The sequence below is a fragment of the Mirounga leonina genome, unplaced genomic scaffold (assembly GCF_011800145.1).
Source record: "Mirounga leonina isolate KUSES-001 unplaced genomic scaffold, KU_Mleo_1.0 Mir_197, whole genome shotgun sequence".
NCBI classification, from domain to species: Eukaryota; Metazoa; Chordata; class Mammalia; order Carnivora; family Phocidae; genus Mirounga; species Mirounga leonina.
In genome coordinates, this window is record NW_023270494.1 from 1,442,398 (window position 1) to 1,465,680 (window position 23,283).

The following is a 23,283-nucleotide window of genomic DNA, read 5'->3' on the forward strand; positions in this document are numbered from 1 at the left end:
AGGAGGGGAGGGTGGGGGTCTGGGGGCTCCAGGAGGGGAGGGTGGGGGTCTGGGAGAAGCAGGAGGGGAGGGTGGGGGTCTGGGGGCTCCAGGAGGGGAGGCTGGAGTGGAGACCTGGCCATGGCATCTCCCTTGGTCCGCACACCCCGGCGACTGGGGCGCCTGGCCTGGGCTGCAGCTGCAGAGCCCACACGGGGACACACGTGGTCTACACGTGAGCGTTCACTCAGTGAATGGGCGCCGGTCCAGCAGGCATTCACATGCACAGCCTGGGTGGCCACACACGGCGCCCAGCATCCGCTCGTCACACTCTGTGCCAGCCACGCTCACGTGGTGGCTCCAGGCGGCCCCAGCCCTGACCGGGCGGGGGGGTCCTCACCCTGCAGCCCCCAGCCCTAAGTGAGGCCCTCCTCGGGGTCCAGTGGGGAGCCCACATGGAGGGGCTCCCCAGCACGCTGCCCTCGGCACAGCGCCGGGCCCGTCTCGGAGGACAGGAGAGTGACACAGAGGCTCTGGGGAAATCCCCTCCAGACGGCACACGGGGTGCCGGAGGCGGGCAGCAGAGGGCTTCACGCACCAGGAGAACAAGTGCGCGAGCCGAGAGAACTTTGTTGGGTTCTTTCTATAAGTATCATGAGCACAACGCCTGGCTGGGGGTGCTCCCCCCGGGGCGGGGGTCTCTTTGGGGGCCCCCTTGGGTTACTGCTCAGGCAGGGAGGAGGGTCTTCCGGCCTGCATGGGGTCCCCACGGGCTCTGGTCCGGGGCTCACCGCGGGCTAGCGCCAGACCCTATGCCTGCGCCCCAGGGCTCTTCTGGGTGCTGGGAGCCCAGGAGCAATTCCACCTGCAGGTCAGCCCCGGGGCAGGAAGGACCGGCACCCCAGCCCCCAGCCCTGGTGAAACTGCAGGGGACATGTGGTTTCGAGGTCTGGGGACTGTCTGATTGGCCTCAGGCCACCTCCCCTGGGCCTGGGTGGGAGCGGTCAGGGCTGGATGCCTACAGAGGGGAGCACAACCTTTCCTGCTTTCCCCATTCGCCACCTCGCCCCCCGACGGCCTTGGCATCCTTGGAAGGCAGCTGCGGGGGCCCCACTGTGGGACAGCTGAGCCGAAGCCCACAGTCTGGCCAGCTGCCCTGGGGCCCCAGAGGGCTCACGGAGGGGGGGGGCGGTGCTCACCTTGCAAGGCCGGCTCCCTCCTCTGCTGCTGGATCTCCAGGTCAGCCAGCTCGCTGAGCAGGGCAATTCCATGAATCCCTGAGCTACAGGGCGAAGGGGCTGTGCGTGGGGGCCCTGGGGCAGCGGCAAGCTGCGGGTCCAGCGGGCTGATGCCTGGCAGGTCCCCCAGGTCGATGGTGGCTGCCACCAGGGCATCCAGGCCCAGGAGTGCCCTGGGCAGGTGGCTGTTTTTGAAAGTTGACCCCTGGCCCTCTTCCTCCTCCAGCTCGTCCTCCTGATACTCAGCCCCCTCCTCCGGCCTTGCTTCCCTGGGGGCCTGCTGTTTGCCTGGTCTGGCCTCATCGATGGTGTCTGGGCCTCTCTGCTGCTGCAGGGCCTGGGTGCCCGCCCCTGATGAGCGCCCTGGCCCCTCCTCCCCACCCCCCTCCGCCGTGGCCCCCTCCTCTGCAGCCCCTCCCTGAGTAGAATGAGCCTGGCCAGTGGCCTCGGGGCCCCCTCCCTCGAGGAGGGCCCCACATCGCAGTTCTCGAAGCCCCTCCAGTGGGCTGGGGTCTGCTGCCTTCCCCAGGGGTCCCCGCTCGGCAGGGTGGGGGGTGGCGGCAAGGTCCTGGGGGGCCTCCCTGGCCCCTGAGGGCAACCCCGGCTCCTGTGGGCTCTGGGGGCTTCGCGGGGGCAGCTCCCCGGGCGGGAACGTCCTCGCTGGCTCAGGCTGGACCCTGGAGGCTGCAGTTTGCATAGTTTTGGGGTCCAAGAGGTCAGGAGGGTGCACCCTGGGGGATAGGGAGAAGGTGGGGCTGGCCGCCCGGCAGGTATATCCAGGAGGCAGGTCTGTGAAAGAACAGGTATCATCAGGAGGGGCAGCGGGGGTACGGGGGGCCCTGCTCTAGACGGGGACAGGGTGGTCTTAGATCCCTGACTCACACCTGGGAGGAAGGGTCCCCCGCCAGCCCTCTGCCTCTGCCTTCGGAGCAGGTGAGACAGGAACGGGGAACACGTCACATGGAGGGGGACTAAGACCCAGATTCAGGGCTGGGAACCAGTCCTGCAGGCCAGGCACTCTGTCACTGGTGGCCAATGGAGCCCAACCCTCGTCCTGCCTTGTCTGCCAGGAACTGGGGAGGAGACGGGGGGGACCCTGAGTGCTTCCCCCGTGGAGGGACAGTGGACAGGGAAGGACAGAAAGAACAGAGGACAAGCAACAGAGCCCTGGGCCCTACCAGGGGCCTGGGTAGGTGAGGGCACCTCTTCAGGTGTCCAACGAGGGCAGCCCCCTCAGTTCAGCTCTGCATGCCCAGAAGTGGGAAAAGGTCTCTGCGTGGAAGGGGGCGGGCCACGGCCAGCCCAGCGCTGCCCACTCTCACCTGGTTCCAACGTGCTAAGGTCGGCTCCGGACCGCCGGCCCTCCCCACTCTTGTCCTCGGAGCTGGGCAGCTTGGATCCAGGCCCGGGGCTGCCCGAGGGGCAGACGGATAAAGTGCATGGGGCGCTGGGACGTGGTGGCGTTGTGGGGCAGCTGGTGGGGGGCTTTGGGGTAGGCGAGTGGCAGCAAGGTGACAGCTTGACAGGGCCTACGGTGGCCGGTGAGGGGGTGCCCTTGACTATGGGGGTTAAGGCAACTGGCTTGTGGGTGGACTTCAGGGTCTTCTCCTGGGCAGGCTCCTCCAGCTCCAGGTGATGGTCCTCGGGCTTCCGCTGTCAGGGTGAGGGAGAGGCTCAGGGCATCATCCCGCAGGGAGGATCCGGGGGGCCAGGCTGGGCTGGAGCAGAGGGAGGGAAGGAGCGGAGCACTGGGTCCCCGCCGGGTGAGGCCTGGGGCAGGTACCTGGATGGGGGCCGCCCGCGGTTGCTGCTTCTGCTGCAAGGCATAGAGCTCTTGTTGCCGTAGGAGCTGGGACCGGGAGTACACGGGTAGCTGGCCCGGGTGCTGCACGTGGGGGGTGGGGCCCCGGCCCCCATACATGGGGGGCCACAGGGAGGCCTGGTCCATGACGTCAGCTGTGGGCAGGGCCAGAGGAGCCATGAGACCCAGCGAGGACGGGACGCGGGCTGCGCCCCAGGCCCGAGACCCCCTCACCGACAGCTCATCTACCTCTCGCCTGCTTCCCGTGGCCCCATCCCCCCCACGGGCTGCTCCCTTCCTCGGACCCACTTGTGACAGCCCCACGTACAAGCAGCCTGCCTAGGAGGCTCTTACCGAGTGCGTGGGGGGCGGTGTGGGGTGCGGGCTCAGAGGGCAGGATGACGAGCTGGGCAGGGCTGTCCTGGGAGAGGGGGAACACGGAGGGCACGGAGCCGGGCACGGAGGTGGGGAAGCCTGGGGGCAGGTTCTGGTGCAGGGCGGGATGCCCAAGGCCTGGGGACACAAGGCACAGCAGTAAGGCAGAGTGGAGCGGGGAGCCCAGGCTGGCCGGGCCCCGCGCTCTGGGGCCTCCCGCACCAGGCCGAGGGCTGCTCAGCCCCAGGACAGCCCTGCCCTTCAAGCCCGCTGGCTGCCCCCACCGCCTGCCCTCGGAGCACTGACCGTAGGAATGTCCCCCCATCCACAGGGAGGGGCTGCGGGTGCGGGGCAGCCAGGGCGGGTGGGCAGGGTGCGGGTGGGAGGCCGGGTCCCCGCCCAGCTGACCGCTCGGCAGGGAGGAACCGCTGCCAATCACAAGATGAGGGGCCAGGTCTCCGGGGCAGCCGCCTGCCGGGTGGATCCGGGAGAACTCCAGGCGGTCCTTGTTGTCCCTGCGGGTCACCGGGGGTGATGGGGGCTCAGCACAGCTGCTGGCCACCCACCCAGCTCTTCCACCCCATCCTGTCGCCATCAACCTTGGAGGGGCACGGGGACACCCCAGGATCAGGTGGGCCTCGGTATCGGGGCGTCCATCCTGGCCGTGGCGAGAGAGTGAGCAGAGCTCCCCCCACCCCTGACACAGGCAGAAACCCCAGCAAAGCCCGGGGGCGGGGGGGGGGGGAGTGCGCCGCCCGGCCCACTCTCTCCCGGCCCACTCTCTCCCAGAGCCGTGGCCTGGCTCCCTCCCCGATGGAAGCCCTGTTCTTACTGGAGCAGCAGCTCCCGGCTGGCGAGCCCCAGGCGGTCCTCAGACAGCCGTGCCCTTTCCTCCTCGGCCTCCAGGTCCAGTGCATGGGTGGCGCGGGGTGCGCCACCTGCTGCATGGGTAGGAGACGGCAGAAGGGTCAAGGGTCGGGGTGGCCGGGGAGCCAGCGGCTAAAGCAAGCAGGGACCCCCTCCGAGCCAAGAGGCCCATCGAACCGAGGGAGGATCTCCTGCCTTGTGGGCCCCGGGGCTCCTGCCAAAGGCAGGTGTGGGGAACTGGTGGCCTCGAGGGATGGGGGCGGGCTGGTCAGCCCTGCGAGGGACGGGACTGCAGACATGGGGAGGGGACAGCGGGAAAGCCCAGGGCCCGTCCCGGGTAAGCTTCGGACGGGCACACGAGGGCAGGTCAGCCCACTCCCCGCTCCCCTCCCCGCCAAGGGGCCTACCTTTGAAGGCAGGGGCTGCCCGGCCCTGCCGCCCGGCGTTGGCGCCGTAGGCCATCTCTGGCCGGCTCACCGTGTCCTTCTGCCGGGACAGGGCCACCGCGATGCCCACGGGCGGCTGCCTCACTTCCACGTCACTGTGCGGGGTGTCGTGCTCCCGGCTTCGGGCACAGTCGGGCCTCTCAGCCTCGCTGGGGGCCTGGGCTGGGCCCTTGGAGGCTGGGAACTTCATGCCCTGCTGGGCACAGCTGGCCTTGAGGCCGGCCAGACCCACGAAGGGCGCCTTCTGGCCAACGACCAGGGCCTGGTTGCTGTACTTGAGCAGGTTCTTCATGGCTGAGACCTCGTCAGGCGGGGCGGGCAGGTCCTGGGGCAGGAGGGCGGCCTGCTGCAGGCTGCCGCTGAAGGGGTCCAGGTAGGTGCCACCCTTGCGCTCCTCGCCAATGGCCATGGCGGTGCCCTGGCCCGACTGGATGCTCCACGGGGGCAGGTGGGGCCCGCCGTAGCCCAGAGAGGCCAGCTCCAGGGACTTGCGCTTGGCTTCAGCCCCGCTGCCCCCTGGGGCCACCTCGGGGGTCACCAAGTGCTGCTGATGCCGGATCCGGGCCACCTTCTGGGCCCCAGGGGGACCTGAGGGGGTCTCCTTGCCGGTGGTCTTATCCAAAGTGCAGCAGGCCTGGGTGACCTTCCCACCCAGCGGGTCCTGGTGACTTGGCCGGGCGCAGTCCTGCGAGTGGGCGGGCAGCTCGAAGTAGCCACTTTTGTCCAGACCACCTTTGGGGAGCCCGGAGAAGGGGGTCTCGGGGCCTGTGCTGTTGAGATACTCGAGGCCCTTGAGCCGGGGGTTGAGCGCAGCCTCAAAGCCCCCAGGCCGCCGCTCGCCCTTGCCCTCAGCCTTCAGGTGGGCATAGGAGACCCCGTAGGGCACGGCATGCTCGGGGGCCAAGGCGCCATCGAGGTGCCGGTCTTTGCCCTCACCTGCCACGGCACAGGCCTCGGCGGCCTGGAAGGGACGGCTCTTCTCAGCCAGGTGTCCCACGGAAGGCACGAAGGTGGGCCCGCTGGCCTTCAGGTCTCGGGGGACTTTGTCCTGCAGCGGGCAGAGCCCGTCCGGGCCGGCGTGCAGCTGCAAGCAGGGGAAGGAGCCGGCGGCCGTGCTGAGGGGCGGGGCTGGCCCAGCGGGCAGGCCGGACGGCACAGTGTAGGCCACAGCATGGTGCAGCATCTGCCGCCTCTCCAGGCACTCGCTGAAGGCCGGCCCGGGCTCTGCGGGGCCCACCAGCTCCTTGGTGCAGCGCCCCGAAGCCGTGACTCCCGTGCCGGGCCGCACCAGCATGCCTCCCGCACAGCTGGCCAGCGCGGCCTTGCCCATCTCGCCGTCGAGCACCTTGGTGTTGAGGAGGCAGGAGGCGAGGTGCTTGGGGCGGCCCTCGCAGGCGCCGCGGGGCGTGACACCGCTCTCCTTGCAGTGGCCGTCCGCCGGCCCGGGCAGCACCAGCTTGTGCCGATCCTTGCTGCCCTCCTCCTCGGCCGCCGGCCGCTCCTTGCCCTCCGCCGCCTTGCCGGCCTTCTCTCTGCCCAGGAGGAAGCGGTCGAACTCCTTGGCACCCTTCTGCAGGGGGCCGGCCTCGCCTCGGTCACGGCTGCAGGAGCCGATGGGGTGGCCGGGCGCGGCCCGGGCCACGCCGGGGAAGTTGTGGTTGGCAGGCAGGAGGGTGGGCTGGGGGGGCAGGTAGAAGTTATCTGCATGCCAAGAGAACCGAGGTCACTGGGAGGGCCGGGGCAGGGGCTGGAGAGGTCAGACTCCCCGAGACACGCGCCCCAGGAGCCTCTCCGCCGGCACCAGCTGGCAGCGACCCGCGGCTACCGTCAAGAAGGTTTAGTCGTAAAACTGACATCGTGTGCAGTCCCCACGTTAACCACATGCGCGTGCACACCCTTCAGAGCACTGGGCACATTCACGCGGTGGGCCCGTCCATCTAGGACTCCAGCATCGTTCCAAACCGAAGCTCTGTGCCCGGGAAACGGAACTCCCACCCGCCCCGAAGGTTTGACTTGCGTGCAGCTCCCAGGAGACGGGAGCTACAAAGGGCCAGGGCCCCCGGCGCCCGTGGGGCTGAGTGGGGGGAGGGCCGGGGCAGGTGGCAATGTGTGTGGACCAGGCACCTTCCCCCCACCCCGCACAAGGCCAGGGGGTCGGGAACTGGGCCGGGCTTCACAGACAGCCACCAGAGCCTTAGACTCTGGGGAGGGTGCTAACTCACAGTTGCGGGTCAGCTAAGTGGATGGTAGGCGCACGGCGTGTGGCGTTCTGGGGCCACCGCATAGCTGGCCGTGCCCAGACGCCCAGCCACCGGAGCGCGGCAGGAGAGAGCCCGCGGCCCGTGGGACCGTGCACGGAGGACCGCGAAATGCCTGGCTCTGACCACGCCCCCGTGAGAGCTAAGACCCCCAGCAGGAAGTGAGGCCACGCCTGAGGATGGGCCCCGGGGCGGCCCCCAGCTCCTCTGCATGGTCACTGTGGGCGCCCCCACCTGGGGCTCCGGTGACGGTTCAGAGAAGGAAGACGAGGAAGTGGCCCCTGCTGACCGTCCCTACTCCTACCCGCTCTCAGCTTTCGACACCCCTGCAGCTCGGAGGGGCCCCTCCAGGCAGGTGGGTGGTGGGTGGAGCCCTTCCTGCCCGGGGCCATGCTCTCCCTGGGGGTCCCTGGCCGGCCCTGGGGACGCCCACTGCTCCCAGAGTGAGGGCTGGGTTCCTGTCTCTGGGGACCTGGGGGGCCACCCCCCTACACCTGGCTGGGGTGGCAGACAGGCTGCGTGGAGGGCCTGGAGCCCAGAGGGGGCAGCCGAGGGGAACAAAGAAACATTTGGAACTTGTAAAACTGTCCTCAGTCACAGAAGTTCCTCGTCAGTTTCCTGCTAATTAAAACAAGGGGGAAGAGGGTAGCCTGGGTGAACCCTAATTAGCTTGATTTCTGAAACCCAAATGTTCTTGGATGGGACTCCACCAAAACGCTGAACGCCGAGAGGCCGCCGGTGCTCCGGGATGCCAGCTCTGGGACCCGCTGCCGGAGGGGTTCTGGGCTCTGGTTCAGCCCTGACAAGCGCTGTCAAAATAGCTGTACACGTGGGAGTTTGGGGGACCCAGCCCGGGGCCTGTGGGGGGCTGTCCTCTGGGGAGCAGAGCACTGGCCCAAGCTGAAGGAAACTTGGTTTGCTGGGAGCATCCGGCATCTCTCCGTCCCCTGGGGCTGGGGGGCTTTCCTGGCCCCGCCCAGGTAGGGTCTTATCTGCATCAATCCCAGCCAGCCAGTCCAGGCCCGGGTCAAGGCCGAGGCTTTCCGGACCTCAGCCGCCCTGCCAGGCCCAACGTCGCAAGACACACCAATGTCCTGGAGTGGGAGGCTTGTTGGGAGAAAGGGCTGGGGCGGGGGGTAGGAGGACATGAAAGTTAGCCGTGGGCTCACCCCCAAAACTTCCTCGCTGGGGTCCCCTTCCTTCCCTGAGACCCGCTCTGGCACACTCTGATCTAACCGCTACCTCCTAAGCCCTGCCTAGTGTCCTGTCCATCCTGCCGGGTGCTTGGTGGGGCCCTCCTCTGCCTCCACTGAGAGCCCCGTTCTCGGGGCTCCTTGGGCTCCCCCGAGCTACGTCTGTCCTCACCCGGGGGGGCTCCCATGGCACCAACCCTCACCACGAGTGTCCGGCCACCTCCTGGATACCGCTGGGAAAGTCCCTCTGTGTGGAAGATGGACCCCCCCCAACCCTGAGCCGCTCCTCCCACAGCCTGGCCACGAATGGGGGCCCCAAGTCTACACCACCTGTCATCTGAAACACATAACCAATCCAACGGTCCCCCTGCCCATCTCCTGGGCACCACCCCAGGGAGCCCTTTCTAAAACCCAAATGAGATGTCACTCCACCCAGGAAAAATCTTCAAGACAGGGCACGACGGCCTCCAGCCACTCCCCACACCTGTCCCTTCTCCAGGCAGCCACACCTCCCGCGGGCTCCTTGAGGGGATCCACGCCCTGGAGTTCGGGCCTTTGCACGAGTGTGTGCGTGTGCATGGGGGAGCATGCTCGCACGTACCCCTCCCCACGGCCCCACCAGCCCCGTCCTCTCTTCAGCAGAGCCCCGACCTCAGTGTCCCCTCTCCACGGGCACCTCTGGAGGCCCCCTTCCGCTGATGGGAGGGACAGTCCCTCCTCGTCTGCAGGGAGACATCGCCTGCGGCCTCTGTCTGACCCGAGGCCCTGGTGTGCCAGTCGGGCCTGGGCCTCATGCAGCTCAGTGAGGCCGCCAGCGCAGGCTCCTGGGGGCCTCCGCCACCCCTACCCAACAGCATCTTCCCCCGAAGCTGCCCAGGCAGTGGTGGACAGGAAATAGACGTGCAGGAGCTGAGCTCCACCCCTCGGGACAGCGATTCCTGCAGATTCTTCCACCGCAGCCAGAAAGGTCCTGGCCGCGTGGCTGGGTCTTCAGAGTGCTCACCCAGGCCCAGCACGTAACCTGCCTCTTGGCCATGCTCCTGGGAGTTTTAGTCCTCCAGGAGCCTGAGAAGCAGGCTCACTCTCCCCCAGTCCCACGCCGCAGTGGCCTGAGACCCGGGGCGTAGGTGTGCCCAGGCTGGCTGCCTTTACCCAGTGCCCCAGAAGCCCCCGGCCCCACCCTGTCCCACCCTCCAGGATGCCCTGTGCCCCAGACCCCAGCACGGCCCCAAGCCGGCACTTGCCTTTTTGGGCTCCATAGAAACGATGCTGCCCATAGAGAACATTGCTGTTTCCATGGTGATCCAAGTGGCTCATGGGTAGAAAGGTGGATGCCAGACTCCCCGAAAATCTGGGGTACCCTGGAGCTAGAGAAGCAAGGAGACTGGCTGCAGAGGCACCTCCAAGGCCCAGGCCCACACCCGCCCTGACCCCAGGGAGGTGAGAGGTGGTGGGCAGCCCAGGGGCGACGCCCTGCGGAGCCTGGTGCATAGTCGGCCGGTGGGAAATCAACCCATCAATACATCGTATTAACTCTGACTCGACTAACACCATCCCTCTGGTGCGGCACAAATTGAATTGCTGATGGGCTGGGAGAGGAGGATGGAGGGGGTGCCTGTGGTTCCTCCCCAGCAGCGCTCAGCGGCGCGGGAGCTCTGAGGCAGGGCAACCAAGAGGCGCTGGAGAGGCATCCTGGGAGGACGCACACGCTGGACACGGTCCGACTGCCAGCCAGGACAGCCAGGGCCAGACTCCACCTTGGCCTGCGCTGTCCGAGCTACCGGGCAGCCCCCGGGTTGGGCAGCCCATGCCCTGGGCTGGGCAGGAGGGCTGTGGCCAAGCCCCGTCTTGCTGGAGGCTGCCGGCCCCGCGGGCTCTCCACTGGCGGGGCCTCCTTTGTGCTCGGAGATCTACAGAGGGAGCTGGCCCCCAACCCGGAGACCCTCCCTGGCACTTCTGAGTCATGCCAGGCAGGCCCTTCTCTGTCCCCCCTGGGGCCTAAACTGTCCTCAGGGCCTGGCCCTGCCCAGCACAAGAATGCCAGCCACATCCTGCCCCCCGCCCCCCGCCTGCCTTGGACCTTGGGGGCTTCAGCCACCTGGGACGCACACACTCACTGCCCCCAGAGGGCTGAAGACAAACAGAAGTTAGCGCAGCCTGGGAGGCCCGGCCCGGCCCCAGTGCCCTGGGCAGGCACAGGCGTGTCTGCTGGATGCCCAGAGCCACCAGCCGCCTTGAAGGCGGCCCTTCGCCGCTATAACTCCCGACCTGGCCCAGCAGGGAGGGGTCGCCGGCCGGCTGGGGCGGGCAGGACACAGTCTTGCTCTAAGACTCGAGCTTCGACCAATGCTCTGAACTTTTTCTCCATGGAAAGCGTGCTCTGTAGGAGTTTCTTTTGGGGACTCCATGATTGTCCCAAGAGCGACTGGCTCCTGGGAGGGAGCAACCATCCAGGGGCTTCCCCAGGGAGGAGCTGTGGCGGGGCCCTGCAGACTGCTTTCCCAAGAGGGCAGGGCCAGGCGAGAGCCTCTCATAGCCATGACGGGAGCCCCACGCCTGGGGACCAGGGGCAGCAGCACCCACTCCGAGTGCGTCACAGTGGAGTCCCTTCCATCTCGCTCAGTAACTGTTTCCCAAACTCCATTTATGACCGAACCCCTCTGCTGCCCCAGTGGAACATTCCTTGTAACAGCTGGTGGCTGAGCACTCCACGGAGTATCCTGTGGGAAACACCTTTCCAGAAGGGGCAGGGTCAGAACCACAGGACCGACCTCCCAGCCCCCACGTCCTTGGGCCTGGGGCATTGGCTCATGGCCTGAGGTGGGCCTGCTGGGATGCCGAGGCTGCCGGGGGGCAGGGTGGAAGCTGGTGGGTCTGGGCTCTATCTCAGTGCTGGGGGCAGCTGCAGCTGCAGGTACATGGAGGGGGCAGCCGGGAGCCCACTGTGAGCATCAGGGGCCCGGGAGGCCCCTCGCAGGCCTGAGGCTAAGGGGGAGCCGAGCTACCATGGGCCAGGCTGTACCACTCGGCTCAGAGGCTGAGAATGGAGCTGCAGGAGCAGAGTTTGGACTGGAACACGGCCAGCATCAAACGGGGGCACTCCGGGATCCCCCGGGAGCAGAGTCCCAGTCCACATGGGGTGGCCTTGCATTCCGATCCCAGTGGGCCCTGCGGCAGAGGCAGGCCACCCCCCCAGACCCTAATGATGCCGTTTGATGTTCTCTGGCCCAGTGGGTCCGAGGTGAAGCTGTCGAGTCCCCTCCCCAAGGAATGTTCTAGGCAGAACGTGTCTCGGGCCCCACAAACTCAAAGCACCCCAGTCCACCAGCCCCATCTGCAGGCTCCAGAGGCCCTAGAGGTCTCCCTGCTTAGGGCTCACATCCCCAGGCTCCTCTGGGGACTCAGGAAAGGTGCCAACCGCCGCCACGGCCTGCCCCCTTCTAGCCCCTCCTGCTGAGGGCAGGGCTGGGTCCGGAGAGCCTGGCCAACTGGCCTGGTTTGTGTGCGGAGACGCATCTGGAACAGCTGCTCCCTAGATTAAACTCAGCTCCTGGAAGCCTTGACAAAAGCTGAGAGCGGGCTGGGGACGGGAGCAGCGGGGCAGGGGGGCCGAAGCCTGTGTGTGCTGTACGGGGGGGTGCAAGGGGGGGCGTAGCTGAACCTCCACAGCTGTCCCCTTTTAATCGCCTGCTGTTAAATGTTTTACGGGCCTCGTTTTGGTAAACAGAAGTCTGTAAATTCCTCCTTCCCAGAACCCGTTTCCCGGGCGTGGACCCCCCCATGACCCCTCGGGAGGTCCGGGCCTGCCGCCCACCCGCCCTCTTGGGGAGCAGGCGCTCAGCTGGCTGAGTGGTGAGCTCCTTCCCGCGGCGCCCTGTGGGGGCAGCGTGAGGGTGCCAGCTGGGGGTGTCCCTCTCCTTCGGAGGTTGAGCGGGTGGCCGTCCGGACCAGGATGCAGGGGCCCCCTCCCACCTCCAGCCTTCCCCTCGGAGACCCCAGGGCGGGGATTCGGGCTGGGGAGGCGGAGAAGGAAGAAGCAGCAGAAGGGGCATGGGCCGGGCTGGGGGGTGCTGGAAGGGACTGGGGAGGGGGGCCTCGGGCCTCTCAGTCCTGACATAGAAAGGTCCCCCAACAGGATCATCCTCTCTGAACTGAAAAAAATAAAGCATGATTTTACAAACCAGAGCAGCTGTTCTGAGAGGGCATCGGCCGGGTCCTTGAAGGGGCTATGGTGGGGGCGAATGTGGGGGCTGTGGTCGTCAGGAGGGCTCGAGGCGCAGGGAGCGGGGCGGGGCTGGACACCCAGGAACCCAGGACCAGAGCTCCTCAGCCCCACATTCCTGCAGGGGACAGCGCAGTCTGCGACCCCCTTCCCCCAACCTCGTACCCCTAGGGGTTGGGGCTACTGTGACCACCTTAGGGGACAGATGGCAAATTTGTGTAAAGCAACGGCCCACAGTGGGGGGGGGCCGGCCCCAGACCCATCCCTGGGCCCCCACCGCCCTCGAGGCCCCGGAAGGCCTTGATGAGCTCTGCGGAGGGGCCCCAGGCCTCCATGGGCATCTCACGGTGGACCCCCTCCATCCTGCCCCCGCTGCTGTGAGCGGCCAGGAGACTCAACCTAATCCCATGGCAGAAGGGACAACAGGGGACAAAGGGTCAAGGCCATCGCCCGACGAGTGTAACGAAGCAAAAAGGGTCAGGCGCTGGGTAGGAGCGGCACATACCAGGTCCCCGGGCTACCGGGGAGCAAAGTGACCACATACCGCGACCCCTCCCGGGATCTCCTGGGTCTTCGCTGGCTGTCCGGGAAGGTCGGAGGTGCTGGTGGGAAGTGTGGGGAGTGGGCAGGAGGAGAGCGGGCAGCAGGGACCCCTCCCCAAGTAGGGGCTGCTCCGAAGGTGGGGTCTGAAGCACAAAGGGGATGGGAACACTTTATAGGGGACACGGGCAAGAAGATAGGGGCCAACGGAGTGTGGGGCTTCTCCCGACACCCCAGTGAAGAGGCGGGTTCCTGGGAGGACCCAAGGTCTGCGGCAAGCCTCTGAGCCAGAGAGGAAGGAGGGGCAGCCCCTGTACCCTGTGTCGGCCCTCCTCTTCCAGTGGGGCCCTCGGGCCACCCCGCAGCACCTCCCCGCTCCCAGGTCTCCCTGCTCCACTTCCCCACCTGCCCCAGGCCAGACCCGGAACCTCTGCTCCACCAAGGCTGGGGGCCACAACCCTCCCGACCCTGCCCTCCCAGGGGCCACCCTCCTAGTCTCCTGGGAGGCCAGGTCTGGGGGCGTGGGGGGGTGTGGCCAGCCAACCAGACGACCAGGACTCTCTGGGGGAGGCTGGGGGATCTCCAGCCAACTTCCCCCCACCAGGGTCCTGCCTTTCTGTAACTGACACCCCTGTCCCCCAGGCCACCTTGACCAACAGCACTGCTGTCTCCCTGGAGGATGACACCCTCTCGTATCCTGAGGCTCCAATTGCTGGAAAGTTCTCACCTACCATCAAGCCGAGCCGCCAGGAGGGTCCCGGCATCAGATACGAAGGCAGCTCCCCACAACATGACCACTGGGGGCACGCTCTGAGGAACCCAAGTGCCCATCTGGCCAATCAGAGGCCCCGTCTCCTTTGTCAGGCTCACTCTCAGGTTGGGGGGGCTCAGCAAGGGTCAGCTCCGTCAGATGGAGCCCCAGCAGACCTCCCACCCCCACCCGCCTGCCGGCCCTGACGGATCCCACCCGGCCCTGGCACACTCCTGCCGTCAGAACCCTGCCACGCGTGCCCGGCTAGGGGTCCTGGCCCCATGCCTGACACTAACTGGATGCTGACTCTCTCCCACGTGACCCCCTTTTCAGGATGTCAGTGGGTTTCAAGTATGGCATGCAGATCTACTAAATGACAGCGACCTGCCGGAATGCCGGGTTAAGAAGGCTTCTGAGGCTGCATCCACGTGCCGCCTAGTGCTGGGACTGACTGACTAACCGGCACTGGCCGCAGCACGCGGGCCATCCCTGCTCTAGTACCTGAAGGGAATAACCTTGCAACAGCCCCCTTCCCGGGTCCCCCCTGCGTCCGTCCAGAGGCCCCCTCGCACTTGATGCTCGGACCCGAGGGTGTCCAGCCTGGGCTTTCAGAGTGACACCCCTTCTCCGGGATGGAGCGGGCTTTGGAAGCTCAGCCCTCAGGAGTGCCCCCGCCTCAGCCTCCCACAGCTGCGGGTCAGGGCCCAAGTGTGGGCTCGAGGTGATTCCAGTTTCATTCCACCTGTCAAATTCCCGGTTCAGGAGCTCCACGCATACACACCGCCCCCCACTGCCCAGGGTGCAGGGCCTGGCAGCCCTGGTCTCTTCCCAGGCCCAGAAGGGTGCTAAGAGCCGGGGGAAGGTGCCAGGCTCCTGCAGGTGCCTCTGGAACAAAAGCGGCGGGCAGTCTGCCCGGGATCCAGGCAGTTCGTGGACAGTCCCGGGCTCCTGGCATATGCTCTGCAGGGAGGAGCGAGGCTCCGACTGCCCAGGACACAGATGCAGAGCTCCCTCAGTGGGGGGGCGGGGCCTGAGGGCCTGGGAGGGCTGGGGGCAGACCAGCATGACCCCCAAAACCTTCACTGACATCCCACAGTACAACTCTGGGTGCTAGGGAGTCCCGCTCCAGGGGCGGCCACCCGCCAGGCATCATGCCTGGGGGACCCTGGGTGTGTGCGGCCACGAGAACACCCCAACCCAGCCCCACAGAGTTGTGCCAGAGACAGGCCATCTGCCCGGGCAGTGACATGGGGACCTCTCCCCAGCCCAGATAGCGCTGTCCGCACATGTGCTCCCATGGCAAGTGTCAGCCCAGGAAGGTGCCAAAGCCCCTGGCCCAGCAGTGGACAGTGGCTATGGGGGACAGGGCGGTCGCCGGCGAACCTGCAGGGAGCCCTCCGCCTGTCACCGGCTGGCCAGTAGGCCGTGCTTTGACTATCACGCTGGGTCAGAAGGGCTCTTCTGGCAGGGCGGTGTGCAGATGGGGCAACGGAGGCCCAGAGGCCCCGTGGCTCTCCCAGCCCTCGGGTACCACTCTTGAGCAGTGAAGATGACCCTGAAAGGGGCAGGGGCCTTGGGCCTGGTCCAGCATGGTCCTGACCCCCCAGCCCCCCACAGCTGCCTGGGCACGGGCAGAGGACCATGCTGCCAACACCCCAGCTTGGGTCCCTGCAGGAGCTGGGAAAGGGGTGGCACCTACTCCCAACACGAGGAAGGCAGGCAGAGCCAGGGTTTGGGGGCAACCGGGGCCGCCGAGAGAAAGGGAGGAGTGGACAGCCTCCCAGGCGGGCTCTCTGGACTCCAAGCCCGCCGCACCCTTTCCCGAGCCTGTTTCCTCCCCTGTAAAACGGGTGAGCAGCCACCCACATACCACGGTGTTGCTCAGAGAAGTAAACAAGGCAAGTGCCATCCCTGGGCCAGGGTCAGCACAGAATGTCATTATCCCGAGCACCACAGGTGTGCTCCTGGCCTGAGCTAGAGCCAGGGACTGGCCCTGGCCTCCCGACCTCGGGGCCACGTGTGGCCATAGGACCCAGAGGAGCGCTGGGCAGGCTGGACCCGCAGCATGGCCGGTGCCCGGGACTGGCCTCACAGGGATCAGGTTGGGACCTGTGCCCTCAGCAAACGATTACACAGGTCAGGAGCCACATGGAGGAAGCCTGCCCCGGCACCAGGGTCAGGCCCACAGCTGGGGGGCAGACTACAGGCTGGGACCCTGAAGGGGACGTGGACCAGGGCAGGGGGCAGCCAGGGGCAGAGGGCACCGGCAGGGGTCACGGAAAGCTGGCAGCACAAAAGCCCCAAGGAGGCTCTGGAGGGGGTCCGAGGTCCGCAGGAGACGGGCCTCCCTCCTTTCCGTGTTGGGCGCAGGGGAGCTTGGGCCCCTCCCCACACTCTGTCCTCAGACCTCAGAGCAGCTAGCTCTCCCCACGAGCCACCTCCTTCCTTCCGGCACGGGCCGGGGTCAGGGAGGCCAGGCGGAGGCGCCGCAGATGTGGGGGTCATCAGTGGTTCTATGGGGGCAGGGCCCCGGAGACCTGAGCCATCAGGGAAAACTGAGGCCAGGAGAGGGACAAGGAGCTGCCCGGGCCTGGGGGGGAGGGGCCGGGGCCCAGAGCAGAGACCTGCCTCAGGCAGCTCCTCTGGATCGTTCTGGAACACGAAGCCCCAGGCAGCAGGCTGGCCTCTAAGGTCACGCAGAGGTGGTGGATGCGGGGTGGCACCTCTGTCCCTCACACAGACACGCTCCAGGCTCCCACTCCCTCCCCAAAGTCTTCCAGGGGAGGGGACGGAGTGGGCCACGAGGTGCCTGGCAGGGTGCGGGGAAGCCTGGGGGCTGGGAGCAGCCCCGGGAGGCTGGTCCAGCCCTGGGGGGGCAGTAGCCGCCTCTGGCAGAGAGGCCCGGTGTGCCTGCTGCCCCCCAAGGCTCCCCCTCCACCACGAGTAGCCCGGGCTGTGGTGTGCAGCAGCTAGGCGCCCCCAGCTGAGCCCCCAGGAACAGAATCCCCTTTCACCGGCCCTGTGGGTGGTCCCAGCCCGGCAGCTGGGGGTGGGGTGGGAGAGAGGGACCAGGCTCCATGACAATGGGACCAGCTGTTCTGTGCCCCCCCCGCCCCCACCCCCGCTCCGACCCACCCAGGGCAGGCGGCCGGACACTGGCGCACCCCTGCCCTGGCCCATTCTGCTGCCCACTCCCACCCTAAGCCTCAGAGGGGAACGTCCAGCTTCTGGCAGGACCCTTCATTTGGGCGAGCCTAGGAGGCCAGGAGGCCTGGGGGCTGGACAGACAGGCTCTGCCCCAGGCCAGATGTTCCGGGGCGGCTCCTCCAGCTCCAGGGTGCCTCCCCTGCACCCCAGCTGCTCCGCCAGGGAAGCAGGAAGCCTGGGCCCTTGCTCTGGCGGCTGCCCCCCAAATGGCGAGCTAGGTCCAGCAACGGAGAGGTGGGCAGTCCTGCCTGGAGTTGGAGGGGTGGGGTCACCTGGGCCCCTCCTCTGACCCGGCCCCCACCTGCTGGCCCGTCCTGGTCTCCTGGCCCTTCAGGGGCCCAGCCCTGGCCAGCCCCAGGTCAGGGAGGGGGCGGTGAGCAGGCCTTGCTGGGCACCTGCCACCCTGCCCATCCCGGGGGCAGCGGAAGGAAGCAGGATGAGGGTGAGAGCCAGACCTCTAAGCAGCCCGCCCAGGCAGCCCACCATGCCCGCCAGCCCCCACTCTCCGGCCGTGTCGCGTGCCCCCCACCCGCCTCACCCCCCTTCCCTCTGAGCACACGCGGCAGAGAAACAGGCCCCGGCACGCGGGGAGCCAGTTGGCACCCCGTCAAACTAGCAGCCGGGCACGCGGCCAGGGCAGCCAGCCAGCAGGCACTGCCACTCGCTCTGGCCTCCACGCTCCAAGCTCACCGTGAGGCAGCCGGCACCACGTGGCCTGTCGGGGGGCGGGGAACCCCGCAGGAAGGAGATCCCGAGGCGGGCCGCTCAACGGAAGGCAGAGAAAAGGGAGCTGGCGAGGGGGTAAACCGAGGCACAGGCCGGGAGGGTGCATGCGGTTGCAGGGTCCCCGGGACACACACACACACCAGCTACCCTCAGGTAGGACATGGTAGGTCGGCGGGAGGGTGCTCTCCCCTTCAGAGCTGTTGCCCCTTCCCAGGCTCATCTTCGGCCTCGGGCGGGCCCTGCTCCCTACACGCCCGGCGCCCTGGGGGCTGCGTGGGTGCTTAGGAGGCCACATCCTCTTTTCCTCTGTCCTCTGTCCACCTGCCCTGGCCCACTGAGCCCCTCGCCCCGGCAGGCAGGCCCTCCCCCACCAGGCTGCAGGCACGTGGAGCCCGAGGAGGCGCAGGCGGTGTGTGGGGGCTGGTGGAGGGACAGACCACAGACAGAGCCAGTGTCCGGGCTGGCCTGAGAGGGAGAAACGTCCTCAGTGTGGCCTAGCCCTGACCCTCTCCCCGCTCAGGCCACGGTGGACGCAACTAGGAGGCCTGCACGCCCGCCCGCACGCACGCGGGGCTGGGCTGCCCTGCCCCCAGCCAGGTAGACTCTGCTGGTGTGGCCGTTGGCTCAGGGGAAGTGAGTGGTGGGAGGCCGTTGAGGGTGCTGTCTGCAGCCTGCCTCCCACCCCCCTCTCCCCACAGCAGGACAGGGACACCTTCTCCCCGGGCCCCAGGGCAGGTGGCGCTGCCCACAAACCGCCCTCCATGCCGGTAAGGTCCCCAGGGGTGGGACAGAGGGGAAGGGGATATGTGTCTCCTGAAGCAGAGCTGCTGCCCCGACCCTGGGCCACCCTGGCACGGAGGGGAAACTGAGTCAGCCAGCTGGGGCGCACCGTGCACCTGTGGCTGGGCCCGGGTGGGGCAGTGGCCGTTATTCCGTTACTTCGTTATTTTGAGGCGGTCCCATGGCTGCTGCAGGCCTCCCCTTGCCTGCTCCCCAACACTCGGCTGCACTCCTCCCTCCCACAGGCATCCTTCCCAGATGCTCCTGCCAGGGCCAGGAGCTTGCCTGGCGGACACAGAAGGCGGAAGGGCTGGAGGGGCTGAGGGCGGGGGGTGCAGAGCGCTGGGCCCACCCACAGCCGCCAGGCCTCGCGCCAGGGCCCAGCCCCCTCCGCACCGGCTCTCCCCTGGGGAGGCCCCTGAGAATGTGGGGGCAGGGAGCCGGGGGCGGCGGAGGTGAGTGCGGGCCAGGGCGCCTGCCCTGACTGCCCGGGGCCTCGGGGCGGGCCTGGCCTCCCCTCCACCAGCAAAGAGAGCCGCTCCTTATCGCCTGCCCAACATGTGCACTCTGCACAGCGCTTAAAGCCCAGATTATTTTAACAACTGTCCCTCACTTGTCACCTGTCCTGTTTGGAAAACAGCCCCTTTCTTGTCGCACAAAGAGGCTGCTCTGGCTCTCCCGCAGCGCCGGGCGCTAATCTCCCTGCCTGGAACCCGGCGGCGGGCGCGGTGTGTGGGTGCGCGCTCCGCAAACAGCGCTTGCCGCCCAGCAGTCACTGAGTTACGGCGGTGCCCGTGCCAGGAGCGGAGAGCCCTCCGTGCCCGCTGCCAAGTGCCATTACCTCTTGGTGCGCCAGCCAGAGCCGCCGGCCTTAACCCTTCCCGAGCCGCGTGGACGCCAGCAACCGCGGGCCTGAACAGACAGCAGAGAGCTGGGGGAACTGCAGGGAGCCCCAGAGTCCCAGAGGGGCCTCCGGGGCCTTCCTGCCGGCCGCTCGGCCTGCGCGCACAGGGCCGTGTTCCACGGGGAGGCCAGGGGCCTGGGAGGGACTCTGCTCTTGGCCAGGCCCCCAAGGTGGCAGCGTGAGCATGCTGACAGCTCTGTCCTCCCCACCCCGCCCTCCAGCTGGCACATCTGGAGCCCATACCTCTCTGGGTCTGGGGAGGTGGGTGCAGCCCAGCCCCGGCCCGCCCAGCTGTGTTCCACATTTCCTCGGCTCCCCCAGAGCCCTCCCAGCCCCACCTCCTTCCCTCCCTCTCTGCCCATCTGTGGTGCACATCTGGCTAGGACCACTGCCTGGTGCTCCCCCCCCTTTCCACCCAATTACCACCTCCCCTGTGGGGGCTTCCTCGGCAGGCCACAGCAGGGGAGCCCCTCTTCTGGCCCCCGCCGCGGACTTACCTTCATGGGAGTGGGAGAACCAGATCTGGGATGTGGCAGGGTGGGAGGCGCGGTAGGCCTGCTCTGAGGGGGCTGGGGCGGGGCCGCTGGGGTGCGCGGGGGGCGCTGAGCCCAGGCTGCCGGTGAGAAAGCTGCCCATGAAAGAGGAGGCCGGAGAGTTCCCCATCAGGCGGCTGCCGGCTGTGGACACGGGGGGCAAGAATGAGTCTGAGCAGGGCAGCCCCACCAGGAAGCCCTGCCCCGGTGCTCTCTTGGGCCCCCAACTCCCGGGGCTTCTGTCTTCAAATAGCCCAGAGGCCCTCCGACAGGTGCGCTCGGGGTCCAGTGCCCTCCGGTGACTGTCTGCACTCCTGCTGCCCCCTCCCCCACCCTGGCAGCCAGATGCCAAGCCCTGGGCCTGTGGGGAGCAAGCTGCTCTGCGGGTGGGCCTTCTCTGCAGAGGTAGAGCCCCCGACTCTCCAGGCCATGGTCCCTCCACCAGCGGCCAACCTGCCAGACTGCTTTGCCCACACCTCCCGGAGAGCTCCAGTGTCAGCGGAGGCCCTGCTCCAGCCCTGCGGGCCCCGCAGCCTCTGCCCACCGCCCGGGCAGCACCGGGGGGACCAGCCTCTCCCCACAGTAGGGTCTCAACCTTCTCCCCCCGGTCCAACCGACTGACTCCTCAGCCCCGTCCCAGGTGAGCGAGACCGAAATGAAGGATGAGAGAAGCCTGAGGAGAAAGCTAGGCCTGCTTTTCACAGCCCCGGGGGTCTCTTGGGGTTCTGGCCAGGCCGGCAGGCGGGCGCCCTGTCATCTGCCTCCCAGGACCCTCTGTGCTTCCGCCAGTACTGGCCTCGCGGCCCCCCAGGTCCACCTGCACCCTCGCCACTGTGTCCCCTCTCTGCCCAAGTCCGGCCCACCGCCAGGCTGAGCAAGCCCCCCTGGCTCTCCATGCCGACCGGGCATTTGCGTTCACAGACCGCTCTTCGAGGAGCGGCCCCTGGTGCCTGGCGGGTGGTTTAGGGCTGCACCGCATGGCCCCGCTCTGGCCACACCTTGTCACCTCTGTTCCACGGGCAGTGAGCCTGGCTTGGGACCATCCCAGGGGACGGGGAGCAGGGACCTGGGGGCTCAGCACCCTGTGGGGCTGGGTGTTGGGGCCCGGGGGATTCACGGTGGCTCTGGGGGTCCTGCCCAAGGTGAGTCAGGGCAGCCGTTTCCCAGCCTGGGAGGCAGGGGGAATTTGTGAATTTGTGATTCCTCACCCAGCCTGGCGTGGCCCTGGGAGCTTCCCAGACACGGGGTGACTCAGCATGGAGGAGGCAGGGCCCAGAGCAGGGGAGAGGGAGGGGCTGCCCCGGGGGGGACCCTGCCGGCCTCTCGCCCTGCCAGAGTGTGAATGGGACGTTACGGAGGAAAGGGGCCTTTCCTGTGCGTAGGCCACGGAGGCAGGTCTGTGAGCTCCGGCGGGGGCACCGGGCTACACGCTGACCTCTGTGGTGGGTGTCAGGCTGCACGGAGACCCTGAGCGGACCCAGGGGCAGGGGACGAAGGTGCCTAGGAGCCAGGGACTTCCCGGACCACAGGGCTGGGACTGCCATGGGCTGCAGCCAGACCACAGGCGTCCAGCCAGTGGGGGGGGACTCTGGGCTGGGAAGGGAAGTGTTGGCCTCCAGGGGCCGCCGGTGGAGGGGCAGGAGTGGGAGGGCGGCCCCTGCTGGGCTCTAGGGACCCTGGGGGGGCCATGCCTGGGGGATGAGCAGGCCTTTTCCTGCCTCGCCCAGGCCCAGCCGAGTCTCCCAGGGCCTCCCACCCCCGCACCCTCCCAGGGAAGTCCCTCCCACCCTGCTCCTCCCGGGACAGTGGGAAGCAACCGAGTCCAAGAGTCGGGCCTGGATAAAGGATTTCTCCAGGAGCTCAGCCTGAGAAGCCCGCACCTTGAGCTCTCCCACACCGCGGGGGCGAGGCGGCGGGCCAGGCCCCAGGCTGGACGGGAAGTGAAGCTCAGAGTCCCACCGGGCCCTCTGGCCCTCGGGTCCAGGGAAGCTGAGGCTTGGAGGTGGGTCCCGCACAGGATTGCCCACTCCTGGTGCTCCTACAGAGGCAGCAGGCAACCTCTGAAGAGCCCCCCACCCAAGGGTCACCCACCTGGGGCCAGGACAGATGGGGAGCAGGCCCAAGGCCCGGTGGGCTGTCCTAAGCTGAAACCTGGGTTGGGGAGGTCCCAGGACATCATGGCCCTCCCCCAGGAGACTTATCCTGGCCCTGGGTGGAGATTCTCATGGGTGCCCTGTTCTGATGCCATCCCAGAGGGGGTCCCACTGCACGGAGCGGGGGGGCGGGGAGCAGCTCAGCTCAGCCAGCCCCTGGTCTTGGCTCCACAGAGCAGGAGACACACCAGTGACAGGCGGTGCTTCCTGCTGAGCCAGAGCCCCCGAGCCTGGGGCCGACCTCCCCCACACAGCCTATCTCCTGATCGAGGGGACCTTCTTGGGGACCCTCAGAGAGCTGGCTTCTCAGAGTCCAAGGAAGGGAACCATGCCCCAGAGCGTGGGGAATGAAGGGGGTGGGACAGCGTGCCAACCCAGCCCCTCCCCCACCCCCTGGCCCTCAGGGCCACCCCTGCCCCCCTGCTCTAACCCAGCTGCCCCCAGTGGGCCCCGGGCCTGGTGGTCTGGCTCAGACCGTCCACCTGGGAGCCTCTCTCCACTCTTTCCCTTTCATGTTGAAAACAGAAGAGCCTCGTCATGCAGATATGATGTCTGCATCTTCACTGTAAAATGCACGCAAGGAAGGAAGCAGGGGTCCCTGGAGACCCCAGGCCCCAAGAGCACACCACAGTGCCCTAGGCGCACGTGCCCTCGCCCTGACGCAGCGCCACAAGGGACTTCCGCCGCCCCCCACTGCACACACCGACACCCCATGCCCTGAGCCACGGCGAGAGACTCCCTCCTAAAACCCCAGTCTGCAGCGCCAGGTCCCGGGGGGTCTCCCATACCCCCTGACCCGCAGGCCAGTCCCCCCGGCCTGGAACATGTGCCGTGGGGCTCCACACTGCTTGCTTGGAAGGGCTCAATCCCTTCACTGCCACCCTGGCCTAGCAGCTGAAGGTCCTGCAGGCCTTGTCAGGTGGGCTGCAATGGGGGGTGGCGGGAGCGGGCTGATGGCCCCTGGAGCCTCCCCTACCCGGCTCTCACTGTCACCTCCACCTCCAAGGAGTCTGGAGATGGCAGCATGCCTGGCCAGCAGGGGCATGGGCAGACCTGGCTGCCACCTCCCAGCCCCTCCCGCCAACCAGTAGCCAGCCCCAGACAGAGCGTGAGCAGAGGCGGCCTGGGCCCCGGCCAGGGCTGGAGCCTCACGAGCCAAGTCTGGCCGGGAACTGGGCTGAAGGCTTCTTTCCTCTTGGCAGGGTCCTTGCCCACGGACTGCTGCGGTCACCAGCCCGGGAAGGGACAGTGGGAGCCCGCAGCAGGGAAGGCCAGAGAGGTGCTCGGTTAGGACGCCCCCGCCCCCAGCT

At 67.6% G+C, this 23,283-nt stretch overlaps 1 protein-coding gene across 2 annotated transcripts in view; it reads right to left on the reverse strand.

The window, feature by feature from the left end:
* BAHCC1 (BAH domain and coiled-coil containing 1) overlaps window positions 1-23,283 on the reverse strand; it is a 60,370-nt gene that overhangs the window by 16,725 nt on the left and 20,362 nt on the right. The window contains exons 1-10 of one of the 2 annotated variants that reach the window (XM_035025799.1): window positions 19,785-19,805; window positions 19,225-19,295; window positions 9,402-9,524; window positions 4,668-6,407; window positions 4,226-4,334; window positions 3,700-3,908; window positions 3,373-3,531; window positions 3,001-3,173; window positions 2,540-2,870; window positions 1,179-2,006 (exon numbers count right to left, since the gene is read on the reverse strand). In XM_035025799.1, coding sequence (XP_034881690.1) covers window positions 1,179-2,006; window positions 2,540-2,870; window positions 3,001-3,173; window positions 3,373-3,531; window positions 3,700-3,908; window positions 4,226-4,334; window positions 4,668-6,407; window positions 9,402-9,474 — 3,622 coding nt within the window. In that variant the 5' untranslated portion in view covers window positions 9,475-9,524; window positions 19,225-19,295; window positions 19,785-19,805. Of the gene's footprint in view, window positions 1-1,178; window positions 2,007-2,539; window positions 2,871-3,000; window positions 3,174-3,372; window positions 3,532-3,699; window positions 3,909-4,225; window positions 4,335-4,667; window positions 6,408-9,401; window positions 9,525-19,224; window positions 19,296-19,784; window positions 19,965-23,283 lie in introns of those variants that run through there. The other variant, XM_035025798.1, reaches the window with a different exon arrangement.